The sequence below is a fragment of the Rattus norvegicus genome, chromosome 8, assembly GCF_021556685.1.
Source record: "Rattus norvegicus strain SHRSP/BbbUtx chromosome 8, alternate assembly SHRSP_T2T, whole genome shotgun sequence".
Classification (NCBI taxonomy): Eukaryota; Metazoa; Chordata; class Mammalia; order Rodentia; family Muridae; genus Rattus; species Rattus norvegicus.
This window is the reverse complement of record NC_141541.1, coordinates 116,870,687-116,889,662: the sequence shown is the minus strand read 5'-3', so window position 1 is coordinate 116,889,662 and position 18,976 is coordinate 116,870,687. Positions and strand designations below refer to the sequence as shown.

Sequence of the window (18,976 nt, the reverse complement as noted above, 5' to 3'; positions counted from 1 at the left end):
AAGGATGTCTTGAATGTTTGGGGACTTGATAGGATGACCAGAGGAGGACTTCTAAAAACATTTCCCAAGATTAGGATCACCTCCAGATCCAAGTCATACAGTGTCTCCTCAAAGCTTAACCTACTTCAGGGTGTTGGCTATTGGGTGGCTCGGCTGGATAGTGGATGGGGCAGTCTACTTATGAGGCGTCTCTTAGGCAGGACTGTGTAGCTGAACTGTCAAAGCCCTCAAAGGCACCTGGCTTCTGGTGTCTCTGTCTCTGTGTCTCTGTCTCCTCTCTCTCTCTCTCTCTCTCTCTCTCTCTCTCTCTCTCTCTCTCTCTCTCTCTCTCTCTCTCTCTCTCTCTCTGCCTTGACTGCTCTAGTAGGATCCCTGAACCTACATTGAGTACCAACCCATGGTCATGGTGACTTTTCTGGACTCTGGAGTCTGTGCGGGTTTATCCTTTCTTACTTAGTGGCAGGGCTCCCTGGACAGTACCTCCCCAGCCCAGCACACAGAAGTCATACATATTCCGTGGGAGCCAGACACAGGGCCTGCTAGTGAGCTTGCTCATAGGCCCCGCCCCGCCCCGCCCCGCCCCCACCTCGCTCCAGACACCATGGACTGTAAGTACAAACAGGCTGCTATGTCAGCAGAACCGTTTTAGTGCTTGGGACCAGTCTAAACACTCAGAAACTCCGGCGTGGAGGTAGTGCTGCAGCAACTTGGGTTTTGGGATTCCCGGGAGGCCGGGCAGTGTTTCAGCGACTGGCTCATGGGGCCTTAACTTGACGCTACCACAATGACCACCCCGGGATGGCTGGCAGAAGTTATGTTGGTAAGTGGTGTTGGCATAGGGAGGCTGGACCTGCATAAACTGGACCAGGCGCTGGGGGAGCTGACTGAGTCCTGTGCCTGACCGAAAATCAGTCTGGTAGGATGATTCCAGAGGTGGCTGCTGGCTCAATTCCAGTTCGCAGGGTGCCCAGCGTAGGAAGGTGTGTCTCTTCCACAGGCGCTCCAGGTCTTTCCGTCTTCCGATTCCCTGCAGTAGGCAGTAGGGACCCTTCTCAACGGTACGGGCTCTTGGCCCACAGTCTTGGCATCCAGGATTTGCTTGGGCCCCATCTAATCAGCTTGGTAATGCTGGGATTGTGCCTGGCCTCCCTAACCTGTACCTACATCCTTAGTAATGTTATCATCTTAGCGTGAAACCCCTGAGTGACGCCCTGGGATAGTTCACCATTGAGCAAACTAGCCAAGAAAACCAAGGCAATGTTGCCTCTGTCTGGGGGATGAGGTTTTTAGCAGTGGAAAAGGCTATGGGGAAATAGACACTCTTCTGCTTAGGTAAGAAACCTGTTCCCTAAAGGTCTCGGGTCTACCCTGCTGCCTGGTACATCCTCGGCATCAGCCAAGGGACTCCTCCCCTTCCTCTTTCCAGCACTCACTTTGTCGTAGGAAGTGCGGTTGTCATGCTTGGAGAAGTAGTGTTGTTTAGCTGGCTCCTTGAAAGAAGATGAGAAGGAAGGTGAGGGCAGGGCGTGCTCACCTGCTCCTGCAGACTGCCTCGGGAGACGCCACTTCTAAATGCTAACACCCTGAAAGGGTAGAGACAAATCAAAGTGACATCTCACCCCGCCCTTGCCGCCACCCCCACCTGGAAGCTTTGGGACCCCAGGTATGTCTGCCAGGACAGCCTACCATCAATGGAGGGCTTTATGTCCAAGTTGCCCAGGACTAGGCTTCAGGCTTCTCCCCTCCACCCATACTCATACCTAACAGCATAGCCATGCTCTGAGCCCTAAGTGACATCTGGAAATGAATATGTCTGTCTCCACTTGAGGGTTTCTGCTCAGGCTCAACAGCCAACTGGCTACCCAATAGCTTCTAGTCAAGGCATGGCAGGGCACCTCCAGACACGTCACGGTGATTCATAATCACCGCCAAACCCATTTTCCTACAGCTCAGGCCGTGGCACCTGACAGCTAGATCCTAATACCTGAGTCTTCTCCGTTTTGTTTGTTGTTTTGAGACACAGAGTCTTGCTATGTAGCCCAAGCTGGCTTGGAATTCACTCTACAGCCCAGGTTGGACTTGAGGATCCTTCTTCCTTGGCCTCCTGGGTGCTGGGATTATAGGTGTGAGCCTCCATACCTGGCTTGTCCTGGTTAAAACCACCATCCTTTCTTGCCTGAAGGATCAGAGTTTCCCACCTATGTCTAGGCTTTCAAGATCCCACTTCCAGTCTGCTGTCGTCTCAGTAGCCAGAAATTCCTTAAGTACATTAATCAGAACACATCTTGTTTGCCAAAAATCTGCAAAAGCTCTTCATGTTTGTAACGATCAAACCCATAATAGTGATCTGTGAGAGCTATGCAACACACATGCTCCCCGACTCCACTTCCAGTCACACTAGACTCCTCTCTAAAGGCCAGTGACTGCTTCCTCACATCTGATCTGGTGAGATCCGCCATGGTTGGACTGATGGTGATAGCAATGGCTGACAACAAGCTCAGATACAACGCAGGACTTGGGGTGTCTCAGTCACAGAGTGCTAGCCCAGTTGGTTTGAGGCTCTGGATTTTTATCCATAGACTAGAAAAAGAAAGAAAAGAAAGGAAGGAAGGAAGGGAGGAAGGAAGGAAGGAAGGGATGGAGGGAGGGAGGAAAGGAACTGGCTGCAGCAGATTGATGGGTTAGGTAAAATGATGGCTGTGACATGTCTTTAACGGCCTAATCTTTGGCACTTCCTATCTTAGATATCATAGATCTGGAGGTAAACTCCAAACAGCGATAGCTCTATGAGGACAGGAAGGTGGCCAGACTTCCTCTCTTTCCTTATAAAGGAGATGACACATTTGGCATTAAACCCCCAGGTCTCCAGGAACTGGGTTTTTAGTTCAGTGGTAGAAAGTAGATATACAAAGCCCTGTGTTACACACACACACACACACACACACACACACACACACAGAGAGAGAGAGAGAGAGAGAGAGAGAGAGAGAGAGAGAGAGAAATCAACTAATAATCAATCAACCAAAAAACAAGTCTGTTTAGAAAAAAACAGGAAAAATTCTTCAGAATTTAGGGCAGACAAAGAGTTCTTACACTTGACACTAAAATCAAAAGCCGAAAAAAGAAAAAGCAAGCCAGGTGCAGTGGGCTATGCTGTAATCCCGGCAGGTGTGGTGGGCTATTCTGTAATCCTAGTAGGCACAGTGGGCTACACTATAATACCAGCAGGTGTGGTGGGCTACGCTGTAATCCCAACATTTGGGAGGTGGGAATAAGATTAAGAGGTCAAGGGGCTGGGGATTTAGCTCAGTGGTAGAGCGCTTACCTAGGAAGCGCAAGGCCCTGGGTTCGGTCCCCAGCTCCGAAAAAAAAGAACCAAAAAAAAAAAAAAAAAAAAAAAAGATTAAGAGGTCAAGAATGCACTTGGCTACACACCATGTTTGAGGTCGACCTCAAACAATATTTAAATTTTTTAGGCCAATTAAACTAGACCTTATAAGACTTAAAAATGTTTTTGTTCTGGGCAATTGGATGACAGGAGAGATGGCTCAGTGGTTAGGTGTGCCTGCTGCTCTTTGCGGACAATCTGGGCTCAGTTCCCACATCCTCTCAGGTGGTTTACAATCCCTTGTAACTCCAGGTCCAGGAGGTAAGCACCTTCTGGCCTCTTCTATCCCCCTCACACTCTTGGTGCACATAAAATCATTCAGACACACATACAAATGCACATGTTTCTTTTGTTTTTTTTTTTTCTCGGAGCTGGGGACCGAACCCAGGGCCTTGCACTTCCTAGGCAAGCGCTCTACCACTGAGCTAAATCCCCAACCCCGAGAAGGGAGGTTTGTTAACAGTTCAAAACCAGCCTGGGCCACCCAGGGAAACCCTGTCTCCCAAAAAGATTTTCCTATGAAAATCCAAAAGAAGAAGGATGAAGAGAAAGCTACAGCGTGGGGTAAATATACTTGCAAACCACCTATCCAACAGGGGACTAGAATCTAGAATACATTGTAAAATAACATTACACTAGTAAAGCAAGCAATCCAATAAGGACATAGGCCAACAACATGAAGATATTTCATTAAAAAGGAAGAATTTGGGGCTGGGGATTTAGCTCAGTGGTAGAGCGCTTACCTAGGAAGCGCAAGGCCCTGGGTTCGGTCCCCAGCTCCGAAAAAAAGAACCAAAAAAAAAAAAAAAAAAAAAAAAAGGAAGAATTTATAGATGGCAAACAACATGAAAAGATGCTCGACATGGTTAAAGGCTGGAGAAATGCAGACCAAAATCACCATGAGATCCCCTCGCCCATGTATCGGAATGGCTGAAACTAAAAATGGAGACACTGTGGCATGCTGGTGAGGAATCGGGGAAACTGGATCAGCCGAGCACTGCTAGTGGGCATGTAAGATGGCCGGGTTACAGTGGGGAACAGCTTAGCAGCTCCTTTAAAAGCTAAACACGCAGCTACCATATGATCCAGCAACTGAGCTTCTGGGCATCTATCCCAGAGAAAAGAAAACTTATGTTCGCCCAGAGATCTGCACAAATGCTCCTAGCAGCTTTATTTATAAGAGCCAAAATTGGAATCAGCTCAGATACCCTTTAATAAAGCGAATGCTCAAACAATCCGATCCGTAGGAACCGTAGAACGATACTTAGTAATGGAGAGATGAACTATTTATAGTCACGACAACTTGGATGACTCTCCAGGAAATTATACTGAGCCAAGGAAACCAAGCTCCGAGGTTGCATACTGTATTGTTACACTTATGTGGCAGTTTCCCCCTTTAAGTCATTGATTTTTTGAGACAGGGCTGACAGACTGTCCTGGGCTCATTGTGTAGCTTAGGCTAGTCTGAAACTTGTAGCAATCCTACCTCAGCTTTCCAAGTGCTGGAGTTATAGTCGTGGAGCATAAGGCCTGGGTAATTTTTTCTTTTTCTTTTGAGACAAGGTCTCTCTGTGTTGGCCTGAGGATCTAAGTCGCAACCCCAGGACCCACATACATAGCCAGGTATGGTCCTATAGTCGTGCACGGTCCTCTGGCCGTGCACCCTTGTAACTCCAGGGCTGGGGAGTAGAGACAGGAAGCTCCCTGGGGACTCCAGCCAGCTTAGCTGAATTAATAAACCCCAGGTCACAGTAAGGAACCCTGTGGCTGTCCTGAGGTACGGCACTCACGCTGACCTCTGACCTCCATATATGAATGCGCACATGCACACAAACAGATGCACGAAAAATTAAAATCTGGAAGTCTGGAACAAGTTCCAACTGACCTCCAAGTTTCTCCCTTCTCTTCTCAGCTGCAGAGCCTAGAGTGAAAGCCTCTGTTGTCAGAGGCAGCCCTGACTCTGGAAACACATTATCCCCACAGTGGCAGGATAATCTATCCACTCCCACTGATTCCAGTTTTACTCTCTCACAACTGTGGGAGCCTGGTGAGAAGGAGTCATTTCCTCTCCCGCCCAGGCAGTTCTGGGTATCCTTGCCCTCCAGAAAGAAGTCTTAGCTGTGTCTTTGTCTCTCAACCACTTAGGCTTCTATTCTGTCAGGCATCTGAGCAGGTGGGTCTAGAGACGGGATCCTCAATTAAGAGGCCTTGGGGAGAGGCAGGATTTCTGTGTGGGAGAGCTAAGGGTTCTGAGGAAGCTGGACAGTCGCAAGTCAGTAGGGTGCTGAGGGAGGGGCCTCTGTGTGACATGGAGCCATGGGGGGACAGCAGGGACACAGCATGAAGTCTATTCTCCATCCATGAGTCTCTGTGATGCTTCTTGTCTGCCTTTACGAACCAACACTGAGATTACAGGTCTCAAGGGTCAGACAAGTAAAGGTGAACCCATATGGTTCAGAAGGAAAATAAAAATAGGGGGAAAAAAAGAGGTTTTCCCCATATCTAAGTGTCACAAATGTTTATGTGCTCTGAACCAGAGGAAAGTGTCACCATGTCTCACGAAGGCTGTTAAACAGTAGCTACCACCAGTCAGCTGAGGCCGTTCCTCTCAGCCAGTTAGAAGTAAACGATGCACTTTTCCTGGCCGTTCTATTAAGAGAGGCTTAGCGTGAGAAAGAACCGTGAGACTTGACATTTATTCAAGCTAAGTGCAGTACATACAGACCATGCTGTTTGCTACATTTGATAACACTAGATAATGTCTCAAGTCTTTATTTTGATCAGCAGCCTAAACAGGTGTCCTCTACGTCTGTTCCCAAGGGGTGGGATGTTTGCTGTCTGCAAGGCAAATCGTCTGAAGGGCTACTGTAAAAATCCAGCAGGAATGTTCTGGATTGCTTCTGTCCCTGTCTCTCTCTCTCTCTCTCTCTCTCTCTGGCTTAGGAATAGACGATACTGGACTCGTTATATAGCACGGCCGTCTCTGAACTCCTGACCTTCCTGACTTCACCCCCCCAAGTGCTGGAATTGCAGGTACGTGCCATCGCACCTGGCTTCCTCGTGCTTGAGAAGGAGGGAGTGAAGCCACTGATGAGCAATCTGGAGCTGTGTTCCGGCCTGGTTTTGTAAGTAAGCATCGCCAATAAGTCCTTCCAACTGGAAATGCTAAGAATGCTAAGAAATATGGCAGCCTCCAAGACCCTGCTGTCAGCCTGAGAAAGCAATTCCTGAAAATCCAGATGGCAGATCTAGGCAGACCTGGCAATCGGCTGGGAAGGAAGAAGCTGTGGCGGGTGGAGCGTGTTTCTCTGGGCTTTCCTCCTCCCTGTCCCTGTTTGGAAGGCAGATTGAGTACAGACACCACTATGACCCCTGGGATGTCCTGGGAGGAGACAAAGGAAAATAAATAGGAAAATGTTTCTTCTCCCCTTCTGCTCCTGACTGACTATGATTCTCCTCGCCTCCCCCACACTTGTCTTTCTTCTCTGGACTCTGGCAGCCATGTTGCTACCCTATCCCTTTGGGCTCTTCTGGGATAACAGTAAAGGCCAGTTGGCAGCTCGTTCGTTTGCTCGTTCAGTTTTGTTCTGAGGCAGCAACTCATGTGTTCTCAAACACACTATAACACTGAGGAAAACTTCGACTATATGATCCTCTTGTGCGCTGGGATTATAGTCACCCGCCTTGTTAATTCAGTGCTCTGGGTCAAACCCATGACTTCATGCTTGCTAGGCAGACACTCTACCAACCGAGCTACACAACCCAGTCTGTTTGTTTGACACAGCATCTTGCCTGGCCTAACATTTGCCCAGTCTGGCTCTGAATTCCTTTGCCTCTTAAGTGCTAAGATTGTAAGACGAGTAAAACCAAAGCCTGACACTTGGATGTTAAAGTGAGACTAGCTGGCTGTGATGGCTCATGGCTGTAATCCGAGAATCTAAGAAGTTGGAGCAGGAGGATTATTTTGTGTTCAAGGCCAGCCTGGGCTACATGTTAGGCCAGCCTGGGCTATAGAATGAGATCTTGTTTCAAATCTTATCCTCTCTCCGAAACGAACAACATCTTGTGATACGTCTTTTCCTGAGCACCCCCCCCCCCGTACCTACTGTTTTGTAAACAAACACTCCTAAGTTTTCCTGTTTTGCTTATGATTTTTAACCCTGTGACTCTGACTGGCGTACACACTTCAGCTTCTCTTTGTCTGCAGGCATGAAAATGGTGGTGGGCTGGGCCTGCATCCTCCTACTGTGCTCTCAAGTCCTGGTTCTGTTATTCTATGCCACCTATCCTCCCAGTCCTTCTCAGTCCTCCCTAGGCAGGTATGTGGGCTAGTACCAGCCACCACCTGCTGGTTTAGAGGAGGCTACTTGCTTGTCCCCAAGTAATAGGACAGGGTGGAGTTTTGTGGCCTCCAAAGATCTGACATGAAGGTAAGCTCAGCAAAATGCAAGGCTTTCTTCCTAGGTTCTAAAGCTCTATCCTCCATTGCCACCCACCGTACTGTGGCTTCTCCCATTCAGAAGGAGCCTGTTCTTCTCTAGCCTTTTGGTAGAAATCTGCTATTTCAAGCCCAAGGTCCCAGTGCTGCTGTCCCAGGGTTAGCCTGCTCCCAGGTGACTGACTTGTCAGTCTGCCTCTGCAGGTTGAGATAGTGATCTTGGGGGTCTGCATCCTCAAGAGACAGGGATCAGCCTTTCCTTCCCACTGCCCTCAGGGATGCCTTGTACCTCACATCTCTGTAGGAACACTGCTGGAGGCGGGGGCTTTGCAGCAAGACGGTATTCTCCGGCACTTTCACTCTTGACTTGACCGCGGTAGTGCCCGTAGAAACCACTGTTGTGCTGTAACAAGGCAGGTGGGAATTATGGTAAAGCCCACTTAAATCCTTACCCTAGCTTCCCAGGAACCAGAAATTCCTCCTTAAGTTTCTGACAGAATAGAATTGAAGAGGAACAATACTCCTGGACTGGAGCCAGCCCAGAGTTGTCCTTTTGCCATTGGGACAAGTGGCCTCAATACATTGACCTTTCTGGGCTCTGTATGTGTGTGGAAGGGTAAGGGTATCATATAGTCATACTTCTGTCAGCTACTGTTGACTAGGGTGGGGTGACTGTGGGATCTGAGACTAAGTCCCTTTTGTTCCTCTCCTCACAATATTAATACTGGGTCAAGAGTCCCTGAGAACCAAGAAGTCAATGGATCTGTCTTTTGAATCGACTGGCAAGGCTAGGGACACTCATTTACTATCCACTCTGCTATTCTGGGGCAAAATGGGCATCTCTGACCTTGGGGCACTCAAGATATAAACTTCCCCAAAAGAGGACCTAAGTTCAAAACACAGAAATAAAAACTAGGAGGTGGCTTGATCGTGGGAGGTGCACACCTTTAGCCCCAGCACTTGAGAGGCAGAGGTAGGAAGATCTGTGTTCAAGGACAGCCTGGTCTATACAGTGAGTTTCCAGGACAGCCAGGGCTACACAAAGAAACCCTATCTTGAAAAGAGGAAAACAAGACAAACAAAGAAACAAACATCCAGAAATAAATACTTGTCAGCCAGGCATGGTGGCTCATACATGTAATATAAGCAGTTTGGTGGCTGAGGTGGGGCATACTGTGAATTCAAGGGTATACTGGGCTACATAGAGAGCTAGTTAGGTCAGCATGAAGTACAGTGTCAGGCTGTCTCCAAAAGAAGAAGATAGACAGTAGGAAGAGACATGTTGGAAACAAGAAGGGGTTCAGGGGTACTCAGCATGGAATGAAAGAGGGTAACAGGATAATATGATCAAATACAGTTATGCACACATATATGGTCACAGAATAAGAACAGTTTGGAGGGGGGCACTGGAGAGATGGTTCTGCAGTTAAAAGCACTGTTTGCTCTTCCAGAGGAACCTGAGTTTGATTCCTCGCATTCAAATGGCTGCTCACAACCGTCTATAATTCTAGTTCTAGGAAATGTGATACCATCTCATCATCTGGCTTCCTTAGACACCACATACACACGCGGTGCACAGACATACACAGACAAAACACTCATACATGTAAAGTAACAAAATACACTTAAAAAAGGAAGTTTCTCTGGAAAGGCTGTTCTGTGGACCTTCCTGGACAATCACATCAGGTAACTCCTATGGCCCAGTCCTTTTGTGTTGAGTCCTCTTGAAGGTCAAAGTCCCCATATTCGTAAACCTGAGCAGAGGGAGCTGGCTGGAGGCTGGCCTTCATCTACAACAGCAGACTCCTTGGCATCTCTTTCCGCCTCACTGAAGGTTTGCACCATAGCTAGTCTACCTGTCCCTGTACTGTTTGTAGACGCCCCTTTACTCTTTACTCCATTTAACTTAACAATATTGTACTTCAATAGCATTCACTGTGCTCCAGGCATGGGGATGGGCCCAGAAAGTAGACAAAAACCACAAACAATAATTTCCTGATGTTCTCAAGCTAGACAGTTTAGTCCCAAAGTTTTGCCAGAGCCTCAGATGACCGGTGAAAAACTGGATGCTAGAATACTAAGGTTCTACTGGTTAGCAGGAGAGCATGAAGGAATGCAGGCTTCAGAGGTATGGAAACAAGGAGGAGGAGAGGGCAGCTAAGACTTCTGCCTGCCGTTGGGGATTTAGCTCAGTGGTAGAGCGCTTGCCTAGGAAGCGCAAGGCCCTGGGTTCGGTCCCCAGCTCCGGAAAAAAAAGAACCAAAAAAAAAAAAAAAAAAAAAAAGACTTCTGCCTGCCCAGATGTGGAATGATACCTCTCTTCATCCTCTCGACTCACAAAGATTTCATGCTGGCCAGGGGGTTGGGGTTAATTCTTACCCAGGAGCCTATTAAAGCACCTTGCATTTTTCCTCGAAGGGAGGCAAAAAGGCAAACTTTCCTCTTGTCCTTTTGAAGCTACATCTGAGGAGAGGGAGAATCTCTGGAGGTCAGCTGTTTGTTGCTTAGTAACGCAGGGAGGCTGTGACTGCACAATGCTGCTGTTGGGGCAGCACCCAGCCTGTCGCCCTTTTGTCCTTGCTTCTCAGATTCCTCTCTGTGAGATAACTCCAGCTCGTTTATAGACTTCCGAGAGCCTTTATGCAAACGTGCAGAGCCCCACAGCAGTCTGATGAGCTGGCCAATGAAATATTAAAGAGCACTTTAGAGGCAAACGCTGTGTCTTAAAAACTCTGTTATAATATTGCTAGGGACATAAATTTAGAAAGCACTCTATGGATTCAGGAGAAATGTCACAGGGTGGTTGGCTCTTAGGAAAAATCACCCTCAAGCCCTGCATGTTTAATGCAGCATTTTGTTTGATCAGGAATGTCAATTTTTACAGGTGACTGCTAAAAGGGGTTGCTGGGAGGAGAAGAAATTTGAAATGGTCCAATGTTGAGACAGGAGTCACACACCCTTTCTTTTTACCAAAAGAAGCTGGCTAGAACTGATGGAAGCTCAGCTATGAAGTCAGAGGAAAAAGCTGGGTGAGGTAGGATAGAAAGACAGAGAAAAAATAAGATTTTGTTTGTGTATGAGTGCTTGTCTGTGTGTGTGTGTGTGTGTGTGTGTGTGTGTGTGTGTGTGTGTGTGCCACATGTGTGCAGTACCCATAGCCACCAGAAGAGGGTGACAAATTCCCCCGGGACTGGAATAGACAGTTGGGAGTTGCCATGTGGGTGCTAGGAACTGGACCTGGGTCCTCAGGAAAAGCAGTGTTCTTAACTGCTGAGCCGTTAAACAAACAAACAAACAAACAAACAAACAAACTCTAACAACAGAAAATAAACCCTGCTGGTCTATCTAGCATGCCCTAGTGTAACTGGCCACACACATGGACACATCAGTATAAAGGATGTCATAGTAGCTGTATGCATTTCCTTTCCTTTCCTGGAAATCCTTGAAGCCTGAAATGCTTCAGAACTCTTTTCTGATCTTGGAATGGTTCTAGTTACTTTCCTGTTGCTTCTCTAAAATACGCTGACAGAAGAGAGAAAGGGTCTGTTGTGGCCCCACTTCATCCTCATTAGCAAGCCACAGCAGGAGTTTGAAGCCACTGATGATTCTGCATCCAGTCAACAAGCAGAAACTAGGTCTGGGGAGATGGCTCTGTGGCTAAGACTGGCTGCTCTTACAGAGGACCCAGATTCAGTTCCCAGGACCTACACAGAGCTCATAACCATCTTTAACGACAGTTGCAGGTAACCTGATGCCCTCTTCTAGCCTCTGGGCTGTGCATGCCTGTGGTACACAGACATAACAGTCAGGCACATCTACACATAAAATAAAATATCAAAAAGAATTTAAGAATAAGAAAGTGGCACTGGCGAGAAGACTTAGTGTGTTTGTGTTTAGGTGTTTGTGGCCAAGTCTGAAGACCAGAGTTCAATTCCAGGGACCGGTGTGGTAGAAGGAGAGAACCAACCCCTGTGGGTTGTCCTCTAATTTCCACAGAGCAGTATGCACAGCTCCCTACCCAACACTAAATACTTGCTTAAAAAGAGAGATAGAGTAAAGGGGGAGGAGAAAGAGAGAAGGTGGCCATGAATTCTGGAATTCTGTGATCATTTGGTATTCTGCTTTTTATACTGTCCAGGAAATCAATCCAGGGAACAATGTCACCTGGGGTGAACAGGTCTTCCCACCTCCACCATGTAATCAACATAACCCTAGAGGCATGGCCAGAGTCTCATGTCCTAGGTAATAATTCTAGGTCTCATGGAATTGACAGTTGAGGTTAACTATCACAAACCTGTTCCCAGAAATCTTGAGACAGGTGGAGCATTTGTAATTCCACACTTGGGAAGTGAATCAGAGGTTTAAAGCTAATCTTGCCTATAAGATTTGAGTCTAGCCTCGTCTACACAGTGAATGCCAGGCCAGCCCCGGCTACATAGTAAGATGCTGCCTCAAACAATGCCACATATCACTGGTGGACAAAAAAAATGTGAAATAAAAAAAATAACACATGCATAAATACATATGCATAAAGTGACTTCAGGATAGAAGTCACTTGGGGGAGAAAATGGAGTGGTATTAGGGGAGGAAGAGGAGGACTTCAACTCTTTAATTTATTCTTTCTTTTTGAGATAGAGTCTCATGTAGCCTAGGCTGGCACCGAGCTGACTTTGTAGCTGAGGATGGCCTTAACTTTCTGATTCACTTGTCTTTGCCTCCCAGATCCTAGAATTTTTTTTTAAAGATTTATTTATTTATTATATATAAGTACACTGCAGCTGTCTTCAGACACACCAGAAGAGGGCATCGGATCTCCCCACAGATGGTTGTGAGCCACCATGTGGTTGCTGGGAATTGAACTCATGACCTCCGGAAGAGCAGTCGGGTGCTCCTAACCGCTGAGCCATCTCTCCAGCCCCCCAGATCCTAGAATTTTAGACATGTACCACCATGTCTAAGATGTCCAAACAAAATTTGTGATGATCTTATAATTCTACCATCACCACCACCACCACCACCACCACCACCACCACCATCCCCACCACCATCACCATTACCACCATCACCACCACCATCACCACCACCACCATCATCTGTGGTGCTGAGAATCAAATACAAACCTCAGTGTATTCTAGGCAAGCAGTCTACTACTAAACTACTAAACTACAACCCTTTTATTGTTATTTGTGGCCGGTACACTAAGTTACTTAGGCTGGCCTTGAACATACTCTATGTCCCAGGGGAGTCTTGAAATTGGAGTGCCTGGAACCACCAGGTCACCTTTTTCTTTTTTCTTTCTTTTTGTCTTTTATTTTTAATTTTTTTTTCAAGGACAAGGTTTCTCTGTGTAGCCTTGGATGTCCTGGAACTCACTTTGTAGACCAGGCTGGCCTTGAACTCACAGAGACTTACCAGCCTCTGCCTCCTGAGTGCTGGGACTAAAGGCTTTTAAAAAAAATTTTTTTTTTTTTAGTTTCTTACTCTGTAGCCCGAATTGGTTTGGAAGTCACAGCAAAATACTATTGCTTCAGCACTCCAAGTCCTGAGACTAAAGGTGTGAGTAAGTAGGTCCAACTATCTTTCTTTTTCTTTCTTTTCTTTCTTTTCTTTCTTTCTTTCTTTCTTTCTTTCTTTCTTTTTTTTTTTTTTTTTTTTTTTTTTTTTGAGACAGGATTTTTTTCTACTCTGTATTCCAGACTCCCCAAAACATGGCTACGTAGCACGGGCTGGTCTCCAATTCCTGATCCACCCACGTGTCGCTAAGACTACAGGCCTCACCATATTTGGCTAATTTATTTTTTGCTGTACCGATGATGGAACCCAGGCCTTTCCGTATGCTGCTTTCTACTGCTGAGCTCTAGGCCCCACACTAGGTTGCGGGCTTTTGCTTGTATTTTGAGATAGACTCTCACTATGTCGTCTTGGACAAGCTAGAAGTCGTTATATAGTCCAGGATGGCTTTGAACTTGGATCCATCTTCTTACCTACACAAGTGTCGGGATTTCAGGTTAAGTGCTACCATGCCGGGCTTTGTTTGACACAGGGTCTCACGTGTCCCAGTCTGGCCCCAAACTCACTCTGTAGCCAAAAAGACCTTAAACTTCTGGTTTTCTTGCCTCTACCCACCCAGGGTGCTGGGGTTCCAGATGCACACCATAATTGTTCCCATTGTTTTGTTATATAGAGAGTGTACATTTCTTAGAATTTTATATAAATAGAACCATACAATATGTACTTTTTGTGTCTGACTCCTACTTAGCATGAGTATTTGAGGTTTATGGGCACTGATGTAATAATTGTTACGTCAGTTTTATTACTTGGGTTTACCTTTGTTGTTGATGGTGGGTTTTTCTGGGGGTTTTGTTTGTTTTGTTTTAGAAACAGGGTTTCTCTGTGTAGTCCTGTCTTGGAATCACTCTGTAGACCAAGCTGTCCTCGAACTCAGAGATCTGCCAGCCTCTGCCTCCTGAGTGCTGAGATTAATAGCATGCAACCACTTTCCAGCTTTGGATTTTTGTTTTTGTTTTGTTGTTTTGCCTGTGTGTGTGTGTGTGTGTGTGTGTGTGTGTGAGAGAGAGAGAGAGAGAGAAAGAGAGAGAGAGAGAGAGAGAGAGAGAGAGAGAGGGAGAGAGAGAGGGAGAGAGAGAGAGTTCATGCTCATGCTCCTACATACATGTAAAGGTCAGAGCGACGTTCAAGAGGTCTCAGAACTCTTTTCTATTTCGTGGGTCTTTGGGCTTGGTGGCAAAGGTTTTTGCCACTGATCATCTTGCTAGCTCTTGAGTTCCCTGTTGTCTGGTTCCAGATGCTCCAGCTACTCTGCTATATCCAGACGATGGTGCTATATCCAGGCGAGCAAGATGCTTCTCATATCCTGAACTTTGGCACCCTGGCCCACCCTACATGTGGCCCTCATAGGCAGTATTGAGCATTGCCAAGGGCCTCCATTTTTTAAAAAAGAGATTTATTTATTATATATGAGTACACTATAGCTGTCTTCAGACACACCAGAAGAGGGCATCAGATCTCTTTACAGATGGTTGTGAGCCACCATGTGGTTGCTGGGATTTGAACTCTGGACCTCTGGAAGAGCAGTCAGTGCTCTCTGAACCATTGAGCCATCTCTCTAGCCCAAGGCTCTCCATTTTTCAGGTTTGAAGTGGGAAAGGGTCTGTGCTGAGCAACCAGGCCCGAGGGTTCAGACTCGTGGGATCTGTGGGCTGTCCGTTAGGGCCATTAAAATTGGGTTTTTTTGTTGTTGTTTGGTTTTTTTTTCTTCTTCTTTCTTTTTGGAGCTGGGGACCGAACCCAGGGCCTTAGCAAGCGCTCTACCACTGAGCTAAATCCCCAACCCCGTGTTTTTTTTTTTTTTTTAAGTTTGTATGCTGCTTTTTTTTTTTTTTTTTTTTTTTTGGTTCTTTTTTTCGGAGCTGGGGACCGAACCCAGGGCCTTGTGCTTCCTAGGTAAGCGCTCTACCACTGAGCTAAATCCCCAGCCCCTGTATGCTGCTTTATTATATGCTACAGTCAGTGTATATAAAATAGTTAAACCTTGTGAAACAGAAATCAATGAAAATTCAGAGAGGTAGATGTTAAGGACGGACAAGTAGAAGATTGTGTATTACAGCACGTGTTAAAGAGAAGCTTCTGATAATGTGCTGTGAAAGATGAAGACTTTGAGTATGTTCTGTGTGTGGCATAAAATCATCGTGAATTGGAACTGAGCATTGTGAGCATTTGGTCGTTATGAGAGGTCTTAAGGAAACTTGCCAAGTTTGAAGCTGGAGCATCACTGGAATAAGTTCAAAGAAAAACAATATGTAGCTCTTCATTTGTATACGTGAACACAGTGTGACTCAGAGTTTGGGTACGTGAACACTGTACGGTTCTTCAGCGTTTGAGTACATGTGATAAGAATTGGAATGTCTGCGTACTCTACTCCTCGACCAATAAAATCTCAGTTGTGAAAAAAAAAAGAAAAAGAGAAGCTTCTGTACAGACTTCGAACTTAGTTCTCTTGAATATTCACTGGTTCATGAAAGGTGGTTTGAGAAACCTCACGATGTATGACTACAAAAAGGAGCAGACTTTCTGGGGTCTGAAGAGATTTGTACTTGAAGACACTCCAGTCAGCCGAGAGGGTCATGTTGAGCATTCTGCAGACAGAACTGTTTCAAGTGTGCAGCTGCCTGGGAAACCTTCATGCCATTGAGCCTGGCCTCCAGTCGGAGCTGCTGAACCACCTTCTTCATGGAGCTCGGGTCAGCCGGGCACGTTAAGATTGTTAAACCGTTAAAAAAAAAAAAAACCCTCTGGCCTCGGAGAAGCGCGAGGGCGCCGAGCGGCTCCTCAAGTTGCAGAACGCGGGCCTGTGTACTTTTGCAGGATGTGCAGAAGCCATCTCAAGATGAGATGGGTAAAACCCTGGAGACCATGGAAGCCTCCTTGGCCCTGGAGAACCTGAACCAGGCCCTCTTGGATCAGCGTGCCCTGGGTTCTGCCCACACAGACCCTTATCTCTGTGCCTCTTGGAAAACCACTTCCTGGATAAGGATGTGAAGCTCATCAAGAAGATGGGCAACCACCTGAACAACCTCCGTGGGGTGGCAGGGCCACAACCAGCACGTGGCCTAGGCATCTCTGGGCGAGTATCTCTTTGAGCGCCTCCCTCTCAAGCAGGACTAGGCCTCTGTGCCTTCCAAGGGGCTCCCTTCTCTGCTCTGCAGCAGCCGCCTCAGCACCTCCACCTGAATGAACCTCTAAAGCCACTAGGCAGCCCTGGAGCCTCTCCCAAGTCTTGGACCGAGTAAAAATAAAGTTTTTGAAACGGAAAAACAAAACAAAACAAACAAACAAACAAACAACCCAAAAAACCAAACCAAACTAAACCCAAAAAACCCACAAAACATCCTCTGGCCTCAAGCATCGGGGGGCGGAGTCAAGGATCGGCGTTCTCATTGGTGAGCGCAGCCGGGGGCGGGGCCTCACCTCGGCGGGCTTTCGCAGGCGCCCAGGAAGTCGCTGGAAGGTGTGCGTGTGGTGCCGCGTGTGGTTGCTGTGGAGGTGAGAACACGAGGGGCGTGGGCCAGGAGTCGCGTGAGGAGTGGGAAAGAGATGAGGAGGTTGGGGAACATCAAGGAGCCTCGCGGGCCCAGTAGCCGAGGCCTTGACTGAGGGCCACTCGGACACTAGAAGCCTGACCTGAGGCTCTCAGCTCCACGTTAGACCCTCACAGGGTCGGAGCTTCCAGTGGGAGAGGAGTCAAGCCTGGAAAATCAGTGAATGGGGAATCAGAGAGGCCAACTGGACATTTGTTCTTATTGTTACGAACAAACAAAACTAAAAACTAAAAAAAAATCTATCTGGGAAACAAATAAGAATGAATAGCCAGGAACTTCGAGGATCTCTATCTTTTTTTTTTAAGATTTATTTTATCTATATGTGTTAGTACACTATAGATGTCCCCAGACATATCAGAAGAGGGCATTGGGTTCCATTACAGATGGTTGTGAGCCACCATGTGTTGCTGGGAATTGAACTCAGGATCCAAGCTGGAAATTGAAAGAGCAGACTGTACTTACTCTTAACCACTGAGCCATCTCTTCAGCCCTCCAGGGTCTCTTAAAACATTTAGCCAGGCTGTGGTGGAGGTTCATGCCTTTTATCCCAACACGTGGGGGACGGAGGCAGGCAGATCTCTGAGTCTGAGGCCAGCCCGGCCTACAAAGGGAGTTTTAGGATGGCTAGGGCAACAACAACAATAAAACCCCAAACAACAACAACACTAAACAAAAACAACTATTTTTTGTTTATTTTTTGTTTTTTAACTATATTTATTTACAGGGAGGGAGTTTTATGAAGGTCAGAGGACAATTTTCTTTCTTTTTTTTTTAAAGATTTATTTATTTATCATATACAAGTACACTGTGGGGGTTGGGGATTTAGCTCAGTGGTAGAGCGCTTGCCTAGCAAGCGCAAGGCCCTGGGTTCGGTCCCCAGCTCTGAAAACAAAAAAAAAACAAAAAAACAAGTACACTGTGGCTGTCTTCAGACACACCAGAAGAGGGTATCAGATCCCATTACAGATGGTTGTGAGCCACCATGTGGTTGCTGGGAATTGAACTCAGGACCTCTGGAAGAACAGTCGGTGCTCTTAACCTCTGAGCCATCTCTCCAGCCCGACAATTTTTAAGAATTGATTCTTATCTTCTGCCGTGTGAATCTATCTTGGGGATCGAACTTGAATGTCAGGGCTGCTAACGAGCACATTTACCCATGAACTATCTGTTTATTACTTGGGAAAGCTTCTTGACCAGACACTACGAGAGTAAACAATTCCTTTTGGCAAAGAATCGCCTGGCGATTAGGTAGAAGGGGGCCAGAAGTCTTTGGAAGAAACTAGCTTTTTCAGCATTAAAGGAGGGGTGTTGGGATGGAGAGGATATAGGATGCAGTGTGGGGAGAGAGGAGCTTCAGTCTAGGACCTCAGCTTCTCAAAGCTGGAATAGGACAGCCTGGGCTACATATATAGGGAGTTGCAGATCTAGCTCTTGTTAAGTAGTGGAACCTTGCCCCCAAAACCAAACTGGACACAGGGAGGAGATATGTGTAATCCTAGCACTATCTGTGGCTGAGGAGAGCCAGGTTGGGGTTCATAGCAAGATCCTATATAAAACCAAAACATCCAAGCACTAGGTAGGCAGAGGAAGGCAGATCTCTGAATTCAAGGTCAGCCTCCTCCACATAATGAGACATAGTGAGACTGTGCCAAAATAAGTAAATAAGACCCCAGACCAGCTGGGCAGTGGAGGTACAGGCCTTTATTGCCAGCACTCAGGAGGAGTGGCAGGTGGATCTCTGTGAGTTGGAGGCCAGATTGATCTACAGAGTAAGTTTCATGACAGCCAGGGCTACACAGAGAAACGCTGCCTTGAAAAGTGACAAAAACCCAAAGCCAAATAATGACATAATAACATGACAGCCACAGAGACCTATACCGTCGGAGTTCAGAAACACCTGTAGCCAGTTAGGCTGACTAGATTCCTTTCTTTATGGAGGCCTGGTATACAAAGGTGGCAAACATAAGTAGCTTATGCAGTCTATGTGGGTTGCCCTGGGGGGACCTTGGAGACAGTGTTTTGGTAGATTTA

The 18,976-nt window shown here is 46.8% G+C and overlaps 2 protein-coding genes and 1 pseudogene across 5 annotated transcripts in view; 2 read left to right on the top strand and 1 right to left on the bottom strand.

Annotated features, from left to right (window-relative positions):
- Window positions 1-624: 624 nt before the first annotated feature.
- Cimip7 (ciliary microtubule inner protein 7) lies at window positions 625-16,849 on the bottom strand. Of its 2 annotated transcripts, XM_087563640.1 has the most exons (5): window positions 16,815-16,849; window positions 10,206-10,502; window positions 8,116-8,229; window positions 1,434-1,490; window positions 625-1,048 (listed from the first exon to the last, which is right to left on the bottom strand). In XM_087563640.1, exons 2-5 carry the CDS (start codon window positions 10,230-10,232, stop codon window positions 632-634), a joined length of 615 nt encoding a protein of 204 aa, XP_087419766.1. In that variant the 5' UTR covers window positions 10,233-10,502; window positions 16,815-16,849; the 3' UTR covers window positions 625-631.
- Iho1 (interactor of HORMAD1 1) overlaps window positions 16,786-18,976 on the top strand; it is a 28,382-nt gene continuing 26,191 nt past the window's right edge. For all 3 annotated transcript variants that reach the window (NM_001447041.1, NM_001447042.1, NM_001447040.1), the window contains 1 exon segment: window positions 16,786-16,889. The gene's annotated coding sequence lies outside the window, so the exon portion shown is untranslated.
- Window positions 18,843-18,962, top strand: LOC120094445 (small nucleolar RNA SNORA70; annotated as a pseudogene).